This window comes from Danaus plexippus, chromosome Z, assembly GCF_018135715.1.
Source record: "Danaus plexippus chromosome Z, MEX_DaPlex, whole genome shotgun sequence".
Classification (NCBI taxonomy): Eukaryota; Metazoa; Arthropoda; class Insecta; order Lepidoptera; family Nymphalidae; genus Danaus; species Danaus plexippus.
Genome location: NC_083559.1, coordinates 13,457,124 through 13,477,538, shown reverse-complemented (window position 1 = coordinate 13,477,538; position 20,415 = coordinate 13,457,124). Strand labels below are relative to the sequence as shown.

Below are 20,415 nucleotides of genomic sequence, written 5' to 3'. Positions count from 1 at the left end.
CAAATGAATTGTCACTAAGTAGGCATCAGTTAGATTGATATATAGTTTTAAAGGTTATCAGTTAGAATTTAAACGCATACATAGCTGAATAGCAGTTTCGAAATAATAGTATACTTCCTAATATAAATTTTAACAATACATATCATAAATATAAAGAAAGTCCAGTTAGCTTCAGAAATTATTGTTCATAGCCTAAAGATATAATAAAATACATGCGTTTTGAGTGAAAATAGGTCAACCTAACGATGGCTACATTGTCAAGATTAAATAAAATAGCCCTTTTGGGATTAGGTGCGGTAGGTGGAGGCCTAGCATATTATCAGATGGGAAGATCTGAAAAGCAGTACGATGTACACAATTCCTGGACAACGAATTACACACCCAGTGTTAAATGGGACAAGAATTGGGATCAGTGAGTTATATTTTAAAAATAATTTTCATCCACGTTTTGTCCATTCTATTTTATAGCATTAAGATGTCATTTAAAATAAAGATAAAATAAATGTACCTACTTTTCAAATGTGTAATAAACAACGCATAAGTTTTTTTTATTTATAGTTTTTATGACGCTTTGTTAATTTAATTAAATCTTATATAGGACACTAAATATCACAATTATGTAGCCACTGACACTGAAATGATCATCATTTTATCACAAAACCTTAGAAGTACAAAAAATATAGATTAAAGATTAAGATCAATGTTTTTTATCCAATTCTTCTACAGAAGTATATGGTGTATCCATTTTAAATGTCATGACAACATTTCATTATATAACATCTTTTTGTCTCAGTATAAAAAAATATCTTTTTTTTTTTATTAATAAATTTTTTATAAATTTACCATTCAGTTATGAAACAAACCAACAACTGCTAAAAAGGAGTCTTAGTTTTTTCCATTGCATGTGTAAATTTGTTATCCTTTTTGTTCGTTGAACATGTTCTGCTAATTAATTTTAACTAACGAGAGGGTTCGGAAAACTATAAAGACTTCTTAAACATATGATAAAAAGTACATAAGTAAAACTTACAAACTCTTCCTAAACTTCTCGGTTACTCAAAAGTAAAGATAGCTATGATATAAGATTTCTTTTTGATATCAGAAATCTACTGGTTACATAGTCTTGTGCTACCAACACGACACTTGAGAATTGCCAACTGGCAAAGTCACATTGTATATCAAATTTTAGCCATAAAATTGCGTTTGACTGGATATGTACAAACTTTTTGTATACATACATTAAACACTTCTACCCACAGTTTGCAACTAGAAAGCTAATATTGCCATCATATCCCACAGATTGATGAAGGGTTTTTCATTTAAAATGGATGAAAAGTCTTGGTTAATAATAACATTTAATGACAATTACTATTTTAATACTCTGCGATTTTTACTTTTTGTCAATATATTACTTAGATGCATTATTGTAAGGATTAAATAGAGGCCCAGACAAAGATCACATATTCCACTTTTATAACTACCTCTAACATTCCAAATACAAAGAATATTAAAAAATCATTGCGCTTTATATTATAAAAATTTATAAATGCTTTGTTAAAAATTGTATTTAGAAAAGAGTTTAAAAATTTACTTTAGTTTATAATGTAATTATTATAACTATAATTGGAAATCTTGCGGTATGTGCCAGTTAGACTAGACTAGGAAAACTTTAAAACTTATGTTCTATTAAAAATATTGTAACCTAAGGCAGCTTGATTGCCTTAATTTTGGGATAGCAATGGCATGACAGTTCTTATGAGGTATCGAGGGTCATCTGGTTCCCGTGAGATCTTGGAAGCATAAAGTGGCAATGTCACACATTATAATATGATAATTTTTTATTACTAAATACTTTCAAAAATATTTTCTCTAGAACCAATGGTGTATATAATGATATACATATAACATTTACCCATATTAGAAAAAAAAATTGCAGTGACAAATACATTCATAAAAGCAAAAATCTAACAAGTAAGAGAAAATTACCATTATATTGTTTATTGAGGAAAATATAAAATAATTCACTGTAATACACATTTGCTCATTTGTCCATTCTTCTGTTTGTGACATATAAGGGCCAATTATAACTACATCATATTATATGTCATAAATAATAATTTGCAAATTTTGTTCATGAAACTAGAAAATGTGAAACTGCAAAAAAGGTTATGTTTATTTGAACAATGCAATTTGAAACTAAGAGAAGAAAAAAATAATCATAAATGGGAAAAAAGTATCACTTCATTTGAATTACAGATTAGTGATGAGACTATATAAAAGGTTTCTTTGATACTTGCAATGTGATATATAATATTACATATATGTACATAGATCATCACTATTATAGGGGATTAAACCGTCTGTTTTCCTCATAACTGGATTTTATGACATACATTAACCTCGTCACATATAATATTATTATTATTCACACTTCAAGTCATTTACATGTGTTTAACAATCCAATCTTCGTATCACCTCTCCGCTCGGAAGTGACCACAAAACTTCATTAATTTTAATTACCAAAATGGAAAATCTTAAGTTATTTTTCATGGTTTTAGAATAATTATATATAAAAATCTAGGCCATTGACCCTGTCAAATCTTATTTGTGGTGTAAATATAAAAGATGTCATCTATTTATAGTCAGACTTCTACTGTTTTGTTTTGTATCCCATTATTTGACACATATTACTTAGCATTTTGTTGTCTAGAACATTTATAACAAAATTACATAAAATTGTGCTCATTATATAAAAATATTAAAAACCAGGTGTAAAATCAATAGTCTATAATTAAATTCTTGGCAAAACTATTTACATATTATATTGCTTCTAAAATTATATGTATATATTTCTCTATGCAGCCAAAAAGATTAGTGTATTTCTTTATTATTACATACAAAGAATCCTATCAAGTTTGTACAAAAGAGTTTTGTTTAGTTACTGAAACTTTAAATAGTTAAGCACATAGGAAATTGTGTATTCTTAATTTAAATTGTTCAGTACATAGAAAATTGTGTATTCTTAATTTAAATTGTTCAGTACATAGGAAATTGTGTATTCTTAATTTAAATTGTTCAGTACATAGAAAATTGTGTATTCTTAATTTAAATTGTTCAGTACATAGAAAATTGTGTATTCTTAATTTAAATTGTTTAGTACATAGAAAATTGTGTATTCTTAATTTAAATTGTTCAGTGCATAGGAAATTGTGTATCTTTAATTTCATGTAATGAGATCAAATAAGTTTATTGAATTAGTACAATTTTTTTGTATTTCTGTGTTCCATTTAAAGATTACCAAACTATCTAAGCAGATAAATCTATTAAATATAATGAGAAAAAAATTGCTTTACAATCCTCATTAAAATTAATTTGTTATAAAGATTGTTTTCAACCATTTATATGTATCCATAAAGGAGCACTAACTCAATATGTATATAATTATCATAAATTTAATATTTCAGCCGGGAACCAGAGTCAATAGTCCGACCAAAGAGATCAGATAAACCTGAAGATGAGAATAAATACAATGAACAAATTGAAAAGGCAAAGAGTAAAGCCGTTCGACACTTGTTCCTAATTAGACACGGACAATATAACACTGATGGTTTAACTGATAGGGAGAGAATATTAACAGAATTGGGTGATTATATTCTAAATGAAATTTATCTTTTATATGAATAGGATTGGTAAACTGCTATTGTTTCCCAGAGAATCTTGTTAGAAATTTACAGAAATAATACCAGCCTTTAGTTGTAATATGGACTATGTAATATTGAAAAAAGATTCAGGATTCAGTTGACTATGATGTATTATGTAGAAACACAATTTATAACAGCATTTTCTTGACACTGGTTGGTCCTCACAAAAAATTTATAACAATTAGTTAGGTAGTAATCTGAATGAGCGCATAATAAATGTATCAAAAAGGCATTTGTTACAGCATTTCTAATTCTAAACAATTATATTGTAATATCATTTGCAACCCATCCATAGCCATAAGTAAAAATTCATACATTAAATTCAGGAAGGCAACAGGCAGATCTGACGGGTAAAAGATTATCATGTCTGGACATACAGTGGGATTTGCTTGTGCGTTCAACAATGACAAGGGCTCAAGAAACAGCTAGTATTATAGCAAAGCATCTACCAAAGGATATAGAAGTGACGGATTGCCAACTTATAGAAGAAGGGGCACCAATACCACCAGAACCACCAGTCGGACATTGGAGACCAGAACCTAAAGTAAGTCATAAACTATAACAATTAAGATTGAATTTACTTTAACATATGTTTATAACCAAACATAAATTATTCTGTTGCAAAATGCATGGATTAGATGTATCAGGTAATGTAATGGTAATGCACTTCTTAACTCTAGCCGCAGCACTTTAATTACCTTATGTTTTGTAATATTAACTAATACAAATAATATTGATTATTCTCGTCATTGGTTACTTCACATTCTACTGACCAGTTTTGTTGTTTTCCTTAATTCCATCAGAAATTTGCATCATTAGTTAAATTCTATCATTTTCACCTTTTTTTTTTTTAATCATTCAGCATGGTGATATTTGGCATTTCATTTCCTTGTAAGTCATTATAGTCTTTTTAATATACCAAGATACGAAAATCGTAAAAAGATAAAGTAAAAACAACCATCACCGTTAAATAAGTATGATACCATAAACGAAAATAAGAAAAAGAAATTCATTAAAGTAATTATTTTACTATAATGGCAACACTGGTCAGTATATTAACCCAGTATGGTTTGGTACGTGTAGCAGTTCTTCCAGGACGGCGCTAGAATAGAGGCAGCGTTTAGACGGTACTTCTACAGAGCCCCTCCCGAACAAACAAAAGATTCTTATACTCTACTAGTCTGCCATGCAAATGTTATACGATTCTTTGTTTGCAAGTAAGTATTCATACATTTCTATAATATAAAATCCATTAATAAGAAATTAATTATGTGCATTTGTAAAGACAACTTCTTGAATACAAAAGAAACTTATATTTACTGTAGCTGGATATTAAAACAGAAGGTATCATTAAAAGAAAGGGTAAAAATTCGTTAAAATAACATAAAGCTGTATAGGATCTGTTGAACAAATAATTATAGGGTACAAAGAAATTTCAGTAATGATTAGTTAATGAATACAAAAAAATAATAATATCTCAATCCTATTAAATCCATTTATTTGATTTTATATTGAATAGTTTTATTTGGAGAATATGTTTTAGAGCTTGGCATTATATAGTCAATCAAAAATATTTATGAAAGGTATTATGAAATTTATCAAGTGTAGTTATAAACAAAGGAGCAGGGCATATCACTTGTTAATTAATATCATGAAATCAATATAATTCCAGAGCCCTGCAGTTCCCTCCAGAAGGATGGCTTCGGATTTCCCTTAATCACGGTTCTATAACCTGGATATCAATTCTACCGTCTGGGAATGTTGTGTTACGTTGTCTCAGCGAGACAGGACATATGGAACCTAAGTATATAACCAGCCGGTAAAGATCCAGTGTGTGTTAGTCATTGATTTATATTTATTATTCTGTATAAATAAAATTATTATGGCCATTTATATACTGCAATATATATGTATTTTTTATGTAGTTCATAGATATATTAGATTTATAGATTAATGTGTAATCATTGTAATAAATATCATCGGAATTTGGTTTTTTCTAGTGTTGTATCACGTATTTGATTAAATTAAGAATATAATTTATATTATCATTTTATAAAATCGTTTAAATTGTATATATTATGGTTATAAATTTTGTATGTCTGATAGTATCGAGTGATTCTTACCAAGCTAGCTACCTCATACATTACATTGCAAGAGCTGAGGCAAGTGTTCACTGTTGTGGAAAGGGAATATGTTACTTGATATAAAACAGTTATTTATGATATATTTAAAAAAATATATATAATAAATATTTGATTTATTATTTATTATTGATATCCAGTTTAAGAATTCACGTTGTTTCATCAATTGAACTGTCCTTTCAATCTATATAATTATCATGTGTCTAAAATATTACTTTCAGTAAAATTTAACTTCTAAAAAAAATAATATCTATAATGTATTTAAGTAATATTGCTATATTTGTATCACAGGAACACAGATCCAATAACGGATTTAAATGTAAGTCGCAGCTGTTGAAGATAATCGATCAAAGTGTTAAGACTGACATATTAAAACATCAATTAGAAAATTGTGATAAATAACTGTTTAAAAATTGTTGAATTAAAATCCAATAGATTTTGCACAACATTGTTCGGTTAAATAATGTATTTATTAACTGTATCCAACCCATGTGATTATGATTCTTATTTATTGTACTTGTAAAAATTATTTAAATCGCTTTTTTATTATTATCTTAAATTGATCGTTTTGTTTATGATGAATTATATTATAAAAAACATTAAGGTTATAAATTTAATAAATTTATTATCTTTTATTCTTTAGCATTGTTTGGAATTCGAATTTTTATCGACATTTTTATGATGTGATCTTATAATTTTATATGGCAACTTTAATGTGACATTTTGTTGAATAAGAAATTAATAGGGCTGTATCCCTGCGATTATTCATATCCACAGTGAAATAAAACGAGAATTTACTTAAATGTTACTATGTTTTTATAAAAAGTAATGCAATTATAATATAAGTATTGGTAAATATTTGATATGTTAATAAAAATATGATGGAATTTTTGATTCATTTTTTTACCCTTCATCCTTATGGATATTTCCATACTTAAATTACATTAAACTCATCAATAAAATTAAATTAATGACTGTGAATTAATGTCTATTGGAATAAAAAAAAATATGTTATCTGTATTATAATAAAGCTTTATTTGATTTTTTAAATAGTTATAATTAATGATTACATATTATGTATTCAGAAAGTTGACCGTAAATACGAGATATGTTCTCACAGACGTGAATGTAGTTAAATATAGTATGTGCAATTTTATTAAATATAGAAAACATGGTTATTATATTTTCAAAACATCTCTATTTGAATAATGTCTATAATGACACGATATTTAATAGTTCTAATTGTAAGAGGATAATTCAAATACAAGGAATGTTTCTTTTTTTATTAAGAATACCATTTAAAATTTTAAAAATGGAACGATTTATTAATATCGAATAAGAAGGATTCAATTCCGCGTATGCATTGAATTGATTTTTAATTTTATGTATTAAAATTCGGTAGCACTAGAGTAATTAATATGTCCAGGCGAAAATGTAACATTTATTAACATCTAAATAGTTGATATAAGATTGAAATTCTACGAGATCAATACTATGAAAATTCATTATTTAAGAACCATGTTATATTTATCGTAACAACCGAAATTCCTTATAATCATGACGTGACAGAAATTGTTCTCAAATAATTTCCGCCATTTTCTTTCTTTTTTTTTCTACCAGGTATTATAGGGCTGTTATCACAACCAAGTCACAACTGTTATCGATATTAATATAAGTAGTTAAAATTTAAGCATTTATCGAAGAGCAATATTTTTTAAGGTTTTTAATATTCAGTTTGCAGCAACTTGTGGAGTTAAGTGCATCTCTGTTCCATCGTTGAGATCGTCATCATCTTCGTCATCACAAGCATCTTCCGGTTCTCCAAGGGCTCTAACAAATTCTGGAAAAAGTTTGTTTGTTTTTACCTATTAATACCATTTACTTGTGGGTACTTTTATATATTCTGATATTTTTTGATGGACCAATTTTATCAAATAAGACTAAAAAGTTTACCATACAAATTAAAGTGAGTAGCAATACTGAAAAAAAGTATCTTAATTTACCTACATTAGTACTTGAAGCTAATAATTACTTACCCAGAAAATCAATACGCCCATCACCATCAGAATCGACTTCCTTTATCATGTCCTCAACTGAAAAAATATAATGTGTTATTAAAAAAATATGGATATTAAGGACTTTTAAATAGAACACAATTGCGATATCTCACTTTCTTCCTCAGATAGATCTTCACCGAGGCACTGTAGCACCGCTCTTAGATCGGAGGCGCAGATATAACCTCTGTTATGTTTATCAAATACTCTGAAAGCATCTCTAAGTTCCCTCTCTTCCTGTTCAGCCGAACTTGTCCCTCCACCAGCTCCAGACATCGACTTCGACAGGATATTTACAAATTCTTCAAAGCTAACATTGCCATCACCTAAAATTAACTCACTTCGATAATATTTTCAACTACCCACATACTTACTATTTCTAAAAGTCCTTATCATTTTCATATCATTAGTCAATAATATGTAACAATAATGATGTTAAATAAACTTTACCGTCACTATCGACCTCTTGCAACATGTCCTGCAACTCCTCAACCCTGGCGAACTGGCCGAGGCTCCTCATGACTCGCCCGAGCTCTTCCTTTGTGATGGTGCCATCGCCGTCCTTGTCGAATAAACGAAATGCTTCACGGAATTCTATTAACGATATATAAGAATCAAACACAAGTTAAAGGAACAATTATAACTAATCTTAATCACCGCTTAGAATGACGGTATTCGAAATAATTATTTTATAATACCTACCGTACCTAGAAAAAATTTATATGTGGAAACTAATTTAGAGCACGATTATCAGTTTGATGTAAAATATGATGAGAAATTACGAATAAAAAACATTAAAAACTTCAATAACAAAACATTATACGTACGGAATATATTTCAAAGAAACCTTCTCGTTGCAACTAAATCACTAACCTTTCATCTGTGTGCGTGTGATGCCTGTCGTCTCATCAACAATTGACGCTTTCCGGTCCATGGCAGTATTGTTAGGCTTCAGGAAGTTAACCTGTTTTTGTGTCTGCGTCGATGATACAGACCGCTGTGATAACTGACTGAGGATTTAGATGCAATACTAAATGTTATACGATTGAATTGAAAGTTCTAAATTATTTCACGAAATAAAAATTGCCATTTCATAACATCAAGCACTCTATTTATAGTTTAAGAAAAAAAAAATACGTCCACTTTTCAAATTTAGCCCTTATGAACTCTATAGCAGTATTATCAAAAAGACTTGAAAGATCATCTTAGCAAAGGTTATGATAGTTAAAATTCGCAATATTTTGAACATAATTTTTGTTAGTTTATCTACATTCGCGGTTTCCTTTTTAATTTATTACCCTTATTTTTTAGTGAACAATAATCGTTTGATAAGTTATCGAGTCATTTTTAAAATGAAAAACGTATAAAAGATGACAAAAATATATTTAATTGTTATATTTTCTATAATTCTACGAATTTAAGTTGCTTTTTAAATCATCGTCCTCTACCGTGCATCACTGTTAGGTACTTCTGCATGGTATTTAATAATAGGAATACAAGACGCGCTAGGGTTTGGGTTTTGTAATCTCTAATTTATTAAATACAAATTATATATAATGATATCAAATAAACCTCAACCAGCAACAAGCAAACTAATGATTTTATGAGAGCCTCATATAGTATTTCACTTAATAGATTTCATTTTTATGTCTCTATAGAATAAACCTTTCGTTTTCAATTTATTATTATTCAAAGCCGTTACAAGCAGGCATCCAATTCCCTGATCTAATTATTTTTAAGGAACGACCATAAAATCGAAAAACTTTTGTTAAGAAAATTGAAAATTTACTTCACAATACCAAAATTTACGGCTATTTAACGAGTAATATGTAAAATAAAATAAAAGAAAATGGGGTCTAAGTAACTATAAGAATTAATTGAGGTAGCAACAATAGCAGAAACTTTAATTAAGTAGTTCTAACGCATTGTGCCTTAGTTGCTAATACCCTCTTGAGAATATTAATATGCAAGAGGCGAATAATGTTCCGGTGTGGGTAGTTGAGGAAATCTTACTCAGCTACGGCCGTCCCTTGTTATAACGAATGAAGGTAATATAGGGGCTAATTAAGAATGTCTGCCTTCAATACATTCAAGTTATATAACTATTTTGAAATGTAAGCCATTAATATTTTTTTTAATTATGTATGTATTTAGATATTTTATTTTCTTACCTTTCCGACTGGCTTATCGAGAAAGTCGCTGTCGCTCCTCTGTCTCGACGAGTTTCGTCCGGCGGCCCTGGTTCGATATTACTCGTTTGTCGAGTCTGAAACAAATAAATTTATAATCAATACGAATGTTTCAAGTACAGTTTGCTATGAGAACTAGGGAAACACATTTACCATGATGCCTTTCAGCTGATTCACCAACGGTGAATCAGCGAAGAAGTTGTTCACCGCGGAGAATATGTTTCTGTGTTGAGACGACGTGATGCAACAGGCGTTCGCCGCCTGCGATATGTAACTACAATACACATAAATATACATATAATAGATATTAAACACATTTTTATTATGTATCTGACATAAAAAGTTTCCTTAGATAAATCTAGAAAACAAAGGAGAATAGAGAAATAAGCGTTACGCAAGCATCATAAATTTCGCAGAGGGTAATTACAAAATGTTTCGTTCCGTTCAAGAAAACAAAATACACGTTTTGTTTTCGTAGAAATGTATAAAGACATCAACTACCTTATAATATTAACTGTAATAATTAGCAAGTTAACACACCCATAAATGTTATTTACATAGAAAATTATCTACACGCTTGAGACAGTCTAGAAAGAGAATTACCAATATACATAATTAGTATAAAAAGGAAACATTATATGTATTGTGTAAGTTACACATTAATAAATAATTTTTATTTGACATCGAAGGGCACAGTTGCACCCTATTCCGTCGCCCGCGTCTGTATTTGTGGGTACATATAAATCTTAGTCCCACGTCTATTGAAGCATGTTCGTGTTAACAATACCATTATAACTACAATGTAATGATTGTGAGCTGCATTATACTATAATTGAGAGGATGAGGGTATGATGTAGTTACACTGCACTGATTTGATAAAGACATTTTGTACGTACATACATACTTAGGTTTTTTTTATTGAATTAGACGTTGTTATTGAGCATAAGTTTCAAGAGTAATGCGCATATCAAAAAGTTTTTATAGTTAATATTAAATTTAATAAGCCAAAATATTTTTAATGTATATTATCTAATAATATCAAGTTTCTAACAAAGGATTGGATTATGTATATATATTAGTAAATCTGTTACTGCAAAAAATAACGGACGCATGTTCATGGAAAATTATAGATTAGAAAAATATTTAAATACATACAAAGAAAGTTATTTGTTTAAGTTAAACATTCGCATCAGCTCACGAAGCTGGACAAGGATAGAGGTTCAGGCTGCATAGTTTTTACTATTAATACAATTATAATTATATTTAATCTGTTATAATAATGCTATAACAACTTTTTTTTATATTAAACACGCCCCTCCCCGTTAAATAAGTCCAATAATCTAAATCAAACATTTCCCCATTAATCTCTGCTAATAGATGTCTTATACGACACTGACATGCTAACAACTTTAATTAATGGAGCCCCGCAAATATTTACCTTATGGTTCTTAACTTAGGACACTTTGTTGATTGATCGCTTCGGGGATGCCTTGATACGAGTACTTATTAACAATGAAGCCAGGTACGAACTGAAAGAGGCTGGGTCCAGAATATTGTGTCAAATTTCCACGCATGCGCCCTCCTTGCACTTCTTAAGGTGCGATTCAGTGGCAGCATTTACATTGCGACAAAAAACTAGTATACGGCGACTGTTTTTCAATAATAAAAGCATACAGTTCATAAAATTTAATTTCTTTTAGACAGGCAAAGGCTGTATATTACTAATCCATATTAAACCTCTGCCTATATACGATTATGGCATTGACCTTGAATATGAATCATTCTAAATGTATAAGTTGTATAGGATTATTAAAAATTATTATATTATGTTATATATATGTGATTTATTACGAAGAGAACATTATACTTATCTACCCTCAACGTGTTTTTGTTCGACAAAAATTCTGTAAAGAATCAGTACACGGGCATATTTGAATCCACCTCATAATATGGGTAGAATTATATTACATACGCATGCAATGTAAAAGAAATATTTTTTTTAATCTATTTGTCGATTGACATTGATCGTTGATTTACATTATGATAAAAGTTACTCCATCTTATTTATTTGCATTGCAAATTTAAAGACATACAGTAATAAATATAATAGAAGGCATTAAAAATAATACGTTACGTTAAGCTGTCGCAGCGATGGAGAAGTTGGTTAACAATTTTACACCAGATTAATAAAAATATAATTCTTGAATGTATCAAAGGAGATACTCGTTCAGAAAACAGTTCCGATGTCTGTCCTATATAATGATTTTTCTATAAATTATCTCATTCCATACTAGGTGTTGCCTGTTAGTATAGACTACTAATAAATAAAAATTTAAATTTAAAAATGTCTTATAAATTAAAATATAAGTTTATTTTATACTAGAAGACATTGTATATGATATAACAATTCGTAGAAACTTAACATAGAATAAAGTATTTTTTTCGTATATGGGCTATTAAAAATATTATTTTTTTGACTCTTCATTAAATTTAGATTCTTTTTACGTTTATTCTAAGTATACATGTATTATTTTTTCTGTACAAGTATTATATATACTTAGAATACTATAATAATTTAACATCATTATAATGATTTAATGTCTATTATCAGTATCTATATAAGGTAATCAAAAGAAAAAGAAAATATACACACTTCTTACTAAACTAACGTCACATTATAAGAAATTTAACCTGTATTTCTGAATATATATGAATTATTTATAAAAGCAACAAGTTACTGAACGGCAACAACTATGGAGTATGGGCCCTTCTTCATTGAATTTGATTAATGTAAAATTCTTCTTCGCCGTAATAATTTCATGTATTTATTATGACGGATAGATATTAAATACTATTGTAATTCTATGTTGGTATATATAATAAAAATCCGCTTCGTTTTCTTTATCTATCTAGTGAATGACATAAAAAGTATATAATAAAACAATTCTGATCAATCATTTAGAGATTTCATAAATTCAGATGTAGTCAGAAAAGTTATTTTCTTTATAAATATACTTAAAAGTATTCTAAATCAATTAAACTTGTATATTTCAGTATTGATCGTGAAATGTTTAGTCATTAGCGCATTGTTAAATATACATCTTAGTTATCGAGTTGGGCGTTCGGCTTTCCTGTTTCCAGTCATCAATATAATAACTTCATTCGCCGCTCATTCGCCAGTCGCTCGTTCAATACATAATAGTTCGTTCGTTCTCGTTCATGCGCACTAACTACAAATCCCGCTTTAAGTGCTCGCCCCTTGCGCTCGCATATCATTCTGGCTGTCTACGGCACAACGTGAACACGTCTCGACTTCTCTCTCGATAAAGAAAAAATTTTCAAAATGGAATTCGTTGGCAAGAAATACAAAATGGTCTCCTCTGAGAACTTCGATGAGTTCATGAAGACTATTGGTGAGTAGTTTTTGATTTTACTAGCGTCATTTAAAAACATTTTCAACAAATCCAAACCGGCCGGCTTTCGTCCGTTACAACGCCATGCATTTTTTTTTCTCGCTATCTTAATTTTACCCACATCTTAATTTATTTGCAAAGTTTGGTGTTCGTGATTGTTTTTTTTTATAGCTAATAGTGCTTTAATACACTGAAATATATTCATTAACAAAAAAAAAATAGCTCATAAAATAAACCTGGCAACAATTTTGCGAACTTGTATTTAAACTTGTTTAACATATTTATTTACCTTTTTAAATTAAATGAAATTTTCTTGATTATGATTTTAATGCACATAATTTGTTGCTTTTAAATTTATTTAATTTTTGCTGAATAAATTTTGTTGTAATTGGACATTGAAAAAATCTTAAAAAAATATTAAATCACTTTTAATGATTACATTTGCTTTAGTTTTAAAATTAATATTTTCTATTTAGGAACTATAATTTGCACTACATATTTATTTTTTTAATTTGCTTTCAAGGCGTCTTTAAATAACTAAATCTCATTCGCTTTAAAAGATGCATCTTCGCCAATATACGATATTTTTTTATTATAAGTGGAGTCTTGCGTATTTGACAATTGAACCTGCCCACCCAGCGCCATATTGGTTTGACTTAGTAACGGTAAGTCTAACTATAATGTTGAGGGTAGTAGAAGAAACGTGTTATGGAAAAATAGGATCCGAACACATCCGAAATATTGGTATATGAAAATGTTTATAATATGAATAAGTAACTTGAAAAATATGACTGTCTAATTATTTGACTATTCAAAATATTCCTAGCACGATTATATTTTATCTTCACACCTTAATTTTTTTTCAAAACTACCCACAATTTTAGTTGTATTATATACACGTTACGTTGTTAAATTGTCTCGATCAAGAATTATGCTAACAGCTAACCTAAAAAGGCAGTCGGCTTTCAGGTTTTCACAAACGAGCTTTATTCTTGGGATGGCAACATTTACACGATTTTCGTAAGACGTACTCCATAAATTCATAATAGTTAAATAAAACCTAGCGTTATTTTTTATTACACGTAATAATGTGACGCCGTCAATGTGTGTGATAATTATTTATATTGAATAACATAGGTTAGTAAGGTAGGTATTATCTGAATGCATATTTAAATTGATAAGGATGTATGTATGTTGATTCATGTCCATTTATCGATGAAGAGACAGGCTATCTTTTTAATAGCCCTTCAAAAGGTCTTATCTACGTTGCCTTTGTGAGGTTGTTTGTTTATCGGCTTATTTTTTGCTAAGTTAATAACTGTCTTATTAAAAATTACATCACAATTATGGTTTCATGAGTATGGTGAGGGTAATTTTACAGATAATGCTTGTTCGGTTGTGTGCACGCCGGTGGTGTGGGTGATTTAGTTTTAAACAAAAATACAGTCTTAAGATACCTCCACAAATTATTAATGCAAAGAAATGGATGTCTTAAAAATTCTTAATACTATGCGCAATAAAAGTTTAATGATCCGAAGTTTTTACAAAGCCGAAGTCGTAACTGAAGCCTTGTCCGTATCCGATTCCGAAATATCGTCTGTATAACGTAGTATGGAGAAAGATATATTTTTACAAATTTGTATTGCGAATCCGCCGATACTTTATCATGCGTGTAATTTGTTAGAAAAAAAGTGTGGCTGTAAATTATTTGAAGCAAAAATGATTCATTTTTTTAAATCTGCATGAATCATGTTTCACATATCTTTTGGATCATGACCGTCACGCTTGGTCACCACTCCGGCTTCCAACACCATTTACTCTTTGCAGTTATTTAAATTATAACAAACGGTTAAACACTAGTAAAAAAACCAATTTTAACGACTAACTTAAAATATTTTTATCACAATTTTTGAATATGTGCTATCTTATTATATAGTCATTTGTTTCTCTTGTATATATTCACTTTTATCTTTGTTAGTCGCAGTCTACTTCATTAATTTCATAAATGTCAGAACGGTTCATATGTCAATAGCTCTCACATAGAATCAATAAGTTTGTTCTCCTCGAACGATTGCGATAAAAATGAGTTGAACGTTTTATTATCTGTGCTTCTTAACGCATAAGTATATTGTTCATGAAGTCGATGTTAATTGGTTTTAAAGAATATAAAATATATTAGCATATTAATTACACAACATAGACAATATTTTTCTGATTTTATCTGCAATAAAGGTTGGTAATAAATATTTATATTGAGTTATGGGTAAATTCTCTTTGGATATTAGATAAAAAATTATCATATTATATCTTATCTGACTCACCTTGGCCAAGTGCATCGCAAACATAAGTTCGGTAATCTCGAATTTAACAACGCTGTGAAAATTAAGCCGCTGACATTACCGCCGGAGACGATCTTATCTCGACATCGCAAACAATCTCGTCTAACAGAACTGTATAGTGTATTACGTATAATTTTCTATTTGAAAAACTTACCTACCCAAGTCTACTTTGTAACATTAATTTTATTATATGAAGTATTCTTATATAACAATATTTATTGTGATAAAAGTACGTAAATCAATAAAGATTAACTAATTTTTTACACGGATAGTGTTCCTTAGCCTAATAGTCTTGGCATTAAAAATTTATCGATTGATTATAGGAATTTACTTGTATTACATAACTTAATGTAGGTTAGTATCACGACCGCAGAATGTTTTAAAATAGTACGTACATGACCAACCAATATAATAAACCCACCACAATCGCATATTGGACTTGATTGCATAGTTGAATAGGACTTAAATTGCAAATAACCGGCAAAGGAAGCAGCGGAAGGGTACAACAAAAGTACATAAGATCGGACGATCCTTTCATGTAATTAGGCTCGCATGAGAATATCCCGGCATAGTTGTACGATTAGCTACTATTGGTCGCCAGCAATTGCTGCAATGGCCAGCAATCAGCTTCAATTCAGTCAATAACAGTCGAGACGCTTACTTTAGGTTGAATGTGACCCCTTGTCCGGTGCGCCTTTAAATACTATTCGATATTTAAATTTTTATTGAAGCAACAGTTTTATGATTTTATGCCAGCGATAACGATGCTCTAAATACCGCCTCATTGAACGAAGTACTATTTGTTTTTAGTGTTCACACGTCAAATACGTTACTGGAAAACCGCATTATCGATGACATGTTCTAATATCATACACGCTATACGTGGGATGTTATGGTATCGTGCTAGCAACATTAATATTACATTTACGTAAATATTATAAAGTTCCTAAGCATGATTTGCTTAATAATGCAACTGTGGGAAAAGATTTTCGACAATTTATTTTTTATGTAGACTATGGTCCTAAAAATATTTTTTTTGCGAGTGATCTATTCAAGCGAATGTACTATGTAACGAGATCAATGTCCACTGTACTCTGTGTGGTGTCACCGCTCCGCGTCCGCGTCCACGCCAACCGCCAACGTATTTATAGACGAGGAAATATATCGGTTGACATAAATATTTAATCCTCATTTCTTCTTTTTAATATATAAATATATTCTTTTTTTCAACTTTAAAATCTTAAAAAAACATTGTTAAAAAATCTTATCGTTCATACTTACTGTTTAAACAAATAGATTTTCAATTGAAAAATTACGCCAATTCTAAGGTCGTTGTCCTTGACACCACATGGGACCACCCGAGTTATCCAATGAAAACGAACCGCGCCCACGAAACGGCCAATAGGAAAGGAGCATTTGATATTGATTCATAGCTTCAGCTACTCGATTATTTAGGCACATGAAAACTAACATCACTAAACAAATATAAAACAAGACTTTACTCATGTAGGTACTTCGTTTAATTTAAAATGGTGAGATTATGACATCATACGTAAAGTATAATAAATTATTTCTGTGGAACTTACACAATGCTGCCGTCTGTAATATTTGCCTTTTCTCTGTGACAGTTTAATGAGAATTTCTCAATAGCTACTGTTTACAAAGTGACGCATATTGTTTCAATAGAGCCTGTGTTTATCATCAATGAACACGTTATGGTTGTTTTATAATTAATACTTAATGTCCACTCATATGTTATAGTAAAATGGACATTCTTATTTAGCTATGAATTTTATTTTATTATTTTATATGCCTAAATATCGTTACGATTGTCTGCAATCTAATTAAACAAGTGGATGCTTCTTGTTAGACTGGGAATGCGGTATTGCAGTAAGGAGTTAAACAACCTCATACCAACTTCCTAGAAAGAATTCTGATCCGCGCGATATCTCATTGAGCGAGGGACGAACAAAACTAATGGTGTTTTTCATAGCTCCCTGTTAAAAACGCTAATGAACCTTGCTTATAGTAGTCACCTCGTAGATACAAAGAGTGTCTATTGATGTATATTGTATTAATCTGATTACATCTATTATGTCAATGAGGTTTAACGGAAAACGTTTGTCATAATCGATTGTGTATTGTGGGCTATAATTTTGTGAGTTGATTTCAACATTCAAACATTAGAATTTCTATAATGCGGTATAAAAACAGCTATTTATTATATTATGTTGTAGCTGTACAAAGTTTATTTTACGAGTGAGTCATGAAGTTAGAATAGGTTTTTATTATTAGACGTTTGTTTTGAGATGCACTTGACACATTTAAAACGTCTGCTGTAATGTATTGCTGAGCGCTGACTACGTTCATAATATTTTCATATTGAATAATTAATAGTAATAGTTAATAGTTATAAATGGTTGCATTGTTATCATGAGATTTTTTTTGTTTAGTATTAGTAGGTACATATCTTTTTCCTTTTTAAAATACTCATGCAACCTCTTTTAAAGGTAACCTCATTTGGAGAAAACCTTCTTTATCAAATATCACAATGTCTAACGCGTGTTTTAAAGTATCACCGCGTTGTGGTTTGTCAGATAGGTTAAACCGCTAGATAGTATCTTGTTACTATGTTCTTATGCGCTGGGAAGAAATACAAATTAATTGAATCAAAAAACTTCGATGATTTTATGAAGGCCCTAGGTGAGATTTCTATGTAACCTGTATTGGTTAGAATTGTTCTGTACTGCACTGTAATTGGTAGGATGTGCAAATTGAGTAACAATTTTTGAGTATTTATCAAATGAAAGTGTTTAAATCATTGTTTTTTTTTTTCAGGCGTTGGTCTCATCACCCGCAAGGCCGCTAATGCGGTAACGCCGACTGTGGAGCTGCGTCAGGACGGGGACAACTTTGTCCTAGTGACGTCATCCACCTTCAAGACCACGGAGATGAAGTTCAAGCCCGGTGAGGAATTTGACGAGGAGCGCGCTGATGGTGCCAAGGTAATATCGTATTAGTGCTATAAACATTAAGGTGCTATATTTCTTTTCATATTAATTTTAACCTGATATTAGCATTGATAAGTTTCTGAGAAGATATCCGTAAGATACACAAGGGCAAGATATCTTTAAAATAAGAACAAGTTTTTAATTCATATGTATTTTGGTATTATAAAAAGAGCAAAACAAAACCGCTAGGTACAGCCAATCGGGTTTCAAACATTAGCAGGTTTTCGCGGAAGGATTACAATGACCATTGTTAGCGACCTTAAATATATATAGAGCTGTTTTTGCTTCAGTGAATCTAAATCCAATAATTTACCCATATCTTAATAGTGTATTAATGGAGTACATTATACTTAAAATGAAAGACATGTACCCTTAGTCATTTAAGTGATGAGATTTTAACAGATCTGATTACTATAATATTCGGATTAGCGGTTTTAATAACACCCTCTGAGCGCCAATAAACAAATTTAAATTCTATTAATGTTTATTCAAATAGTATTACAAGTGACAACGCAATAAACTAATTTAAATGTATGTTATAATTAACGTTTGTCCATTTTAAGGTGAAGTCCGTTTGCACCTTCGAAGGGAACACCTTGAAGCAGGTTCAGAAAGCCGCTGACGGGCTGGAGGTCACCTACGTCAGGGAATTCGGCCCCGAAGAGATGAAGGCTGTGAGTTGCGAATTCTTTTTTTTTAATGTTCCTTTTTAATAAAAGGAGTTATGTTTAAAACTCCTTCAATTATTTTTGTTGTGCATTTGAATCTTAATATTATATCTGTACTGATCAAATCCTTGAGATTCAACATATAGTAAAACAATTTGATGATTTGATTAAAAATGTGAAATATTTAAGTAATGTATAACTAAAGTCCTTATGAAAATTAATAATCAAATATAATGTCCCTTTTCAGGTTATGACAGCTAAGGATGTAACTTGCACAAGAGTGTACAAGGTACAATAAACTTGTGAAGGCTGCTGGGCTGAGCCCGCACTCTATCCTATATTATTTTATATGTACCCTTTAGCACAACTATCTTATATAATTAGGTTATTGAATGTTGGCAACACCATGAAGTCGGTGTACGAAGCTCTCGTACTTTTACCAAAGTTAGTGATAATGTTGGAAACATACAGCTGTATAAGTTTTTCAGTGCATATTTAAATAAAGTTTTTTCCTACCTACCTTTTGTGTTTATTTTCTCCTGTACACGAGCTATGAAGAAATACTTTGAGTAAGAATCGGAAACTGGCCAGTAATGTTATGAAATGCGTAGGAATATGTCTAAATGGAAATGGCATTATCTTATAAGAATATATCCCCTTATAATTAAAAAATATAAATATAAAATTTTGATGTTCTATAACAACTTTCCCTACTATCGTTACTTGAAGGAGTGACAATCTTTACTTAATTAAAAAAATTTAAAACATTATATTGACCAAATTAGATTTTTAAAACATTCCCATCTAGTAATTTTATGAAATAAAGTATTTAACAAACTAAAAGCGAATGATATTTATTTTATTATAAAACCTTCGCTGAATACTTTCAGAAAAAAAAC

At 29.9% G+C, this 20,415-nt stretch overlaps 3 protein-coding genes across 9 annotated transcripts; 2 read left to right on the top strand and 1 right to left on the bottom strand.

Moving 5' to 3' along the window:
* Positions 1-7: 7 nt before the first annotated feature.
* Positions 8-6,729, top strand: LOC116777828 (serine/threonine-protein phosphatase Pgam5, mitochondrial). 4 transcript variants are annotated; one of them, XM_061526420.1, is made up of 6 exons: positions 8-412; positions 3,465-3,643; positions 4,028-4,245; positions 4,797-4,918; positions 5,374-5,520; positions 6,134-6,729. In XM_061526420.1, exons 1-6 carry the CDS (start codon positions 246-248, stop codon positions 6,177-6,179), a joined length of 879 nt encoding a protein of 292 aa, XP_061382404.1. In that variant the 5' UTR covers positions 8-245; the 3' UTR covers positions 6,180-6,729. The 4 variants fall into 4 exon arrangements, with proteins under 4 accessions (XP_061382404.1, XP_061382403.1, XP_061382402.1 ...); XM_061526419.1 differs by having other exon boundaries at positions 9-412; positions 4,788-4,918; XM_061526418.1 differs by having other exon boundaries at positions 10-412; positions 4,785-4,918.
* A 541-nt stretch (positions 6,730-7,270) lies between these two features.
* On the bottom strand, positions 7,271-11,714 carry LOC116777808 (neo-calmodulin-like). 3 transcript variants are annotated; one of them, XM_032671530.2, is made up of 8 exons: positions 11,524-11,714; positions 10,239-10,359; positions 10,068-10,162; positions 8,770-8,906; positions 8,347-8,490; positions 8,013-8,222; positions 7,879-7,935; positions 7,271-7,682 (listed from the first exon to the last, which is right to left on the bottom strand). In XM_032671530.2, exons 2-8 carry the CDS (start codon positions 10,239-10,241, stop codon positions 7,573-7,575), a joined length of 756 nt encoding a protein of 251 aa, XP_032527421.1. In that variant the 5' UTR covers positions 10,242-10,359; positions 11,524-11,714; the 3' UTR covers positions 7,271-7,572. The 3 variants fall into 3 exon arrangements, with proteins under 3 accessions (XP_032527421.1, XP_061382212.1, XP_061382213.1); XM_061526228.1 differs by lacking the exon at positions 11,524-11,714 and adding an exon at positions 10,689-10,820; XM_061526229.1 differs by lacking the exon at positions 11,524-11,714 and adding an exon at positions 10,626-10,717.
* A 1,613-nt stretch (positions 11,715-13,327) lies between these two features.
* Positions 13,328-20,035, top strand: LOC116777487 (sodium/calcium exchanger regulatory protein 1). 2 transcript variants are annotated; one of them, XM_032671053.2, is made up of 4 exons: positions 13,328-13,498; positions 18,676-18,842; positions 19,412-19,522; positions 19,764-20,035. In XM_032671053.2, exons 1-4 carry the CDS (start codon positions 13,429-13,431, stop codon positions 19,812-19,814), a joined length of 399 nt encoding a protein of 132 aa, XP_032526944.1. In that variant the 5' UTR covers positions 13,328-13,428; the 3' UTR covers positions 19,815-20,035. The 2 variants fall into 2 exon arrangements, with proteins under 2 accessions (XP_032526944.1, XP_061382214.1); XM_061526230.1 differs by lacking the exon at positions 13,328-13,498 and adding an exon at positions 18,453-18,540.
* Positions 20,036-20,415: the final 380 nt, after the last annotated feature.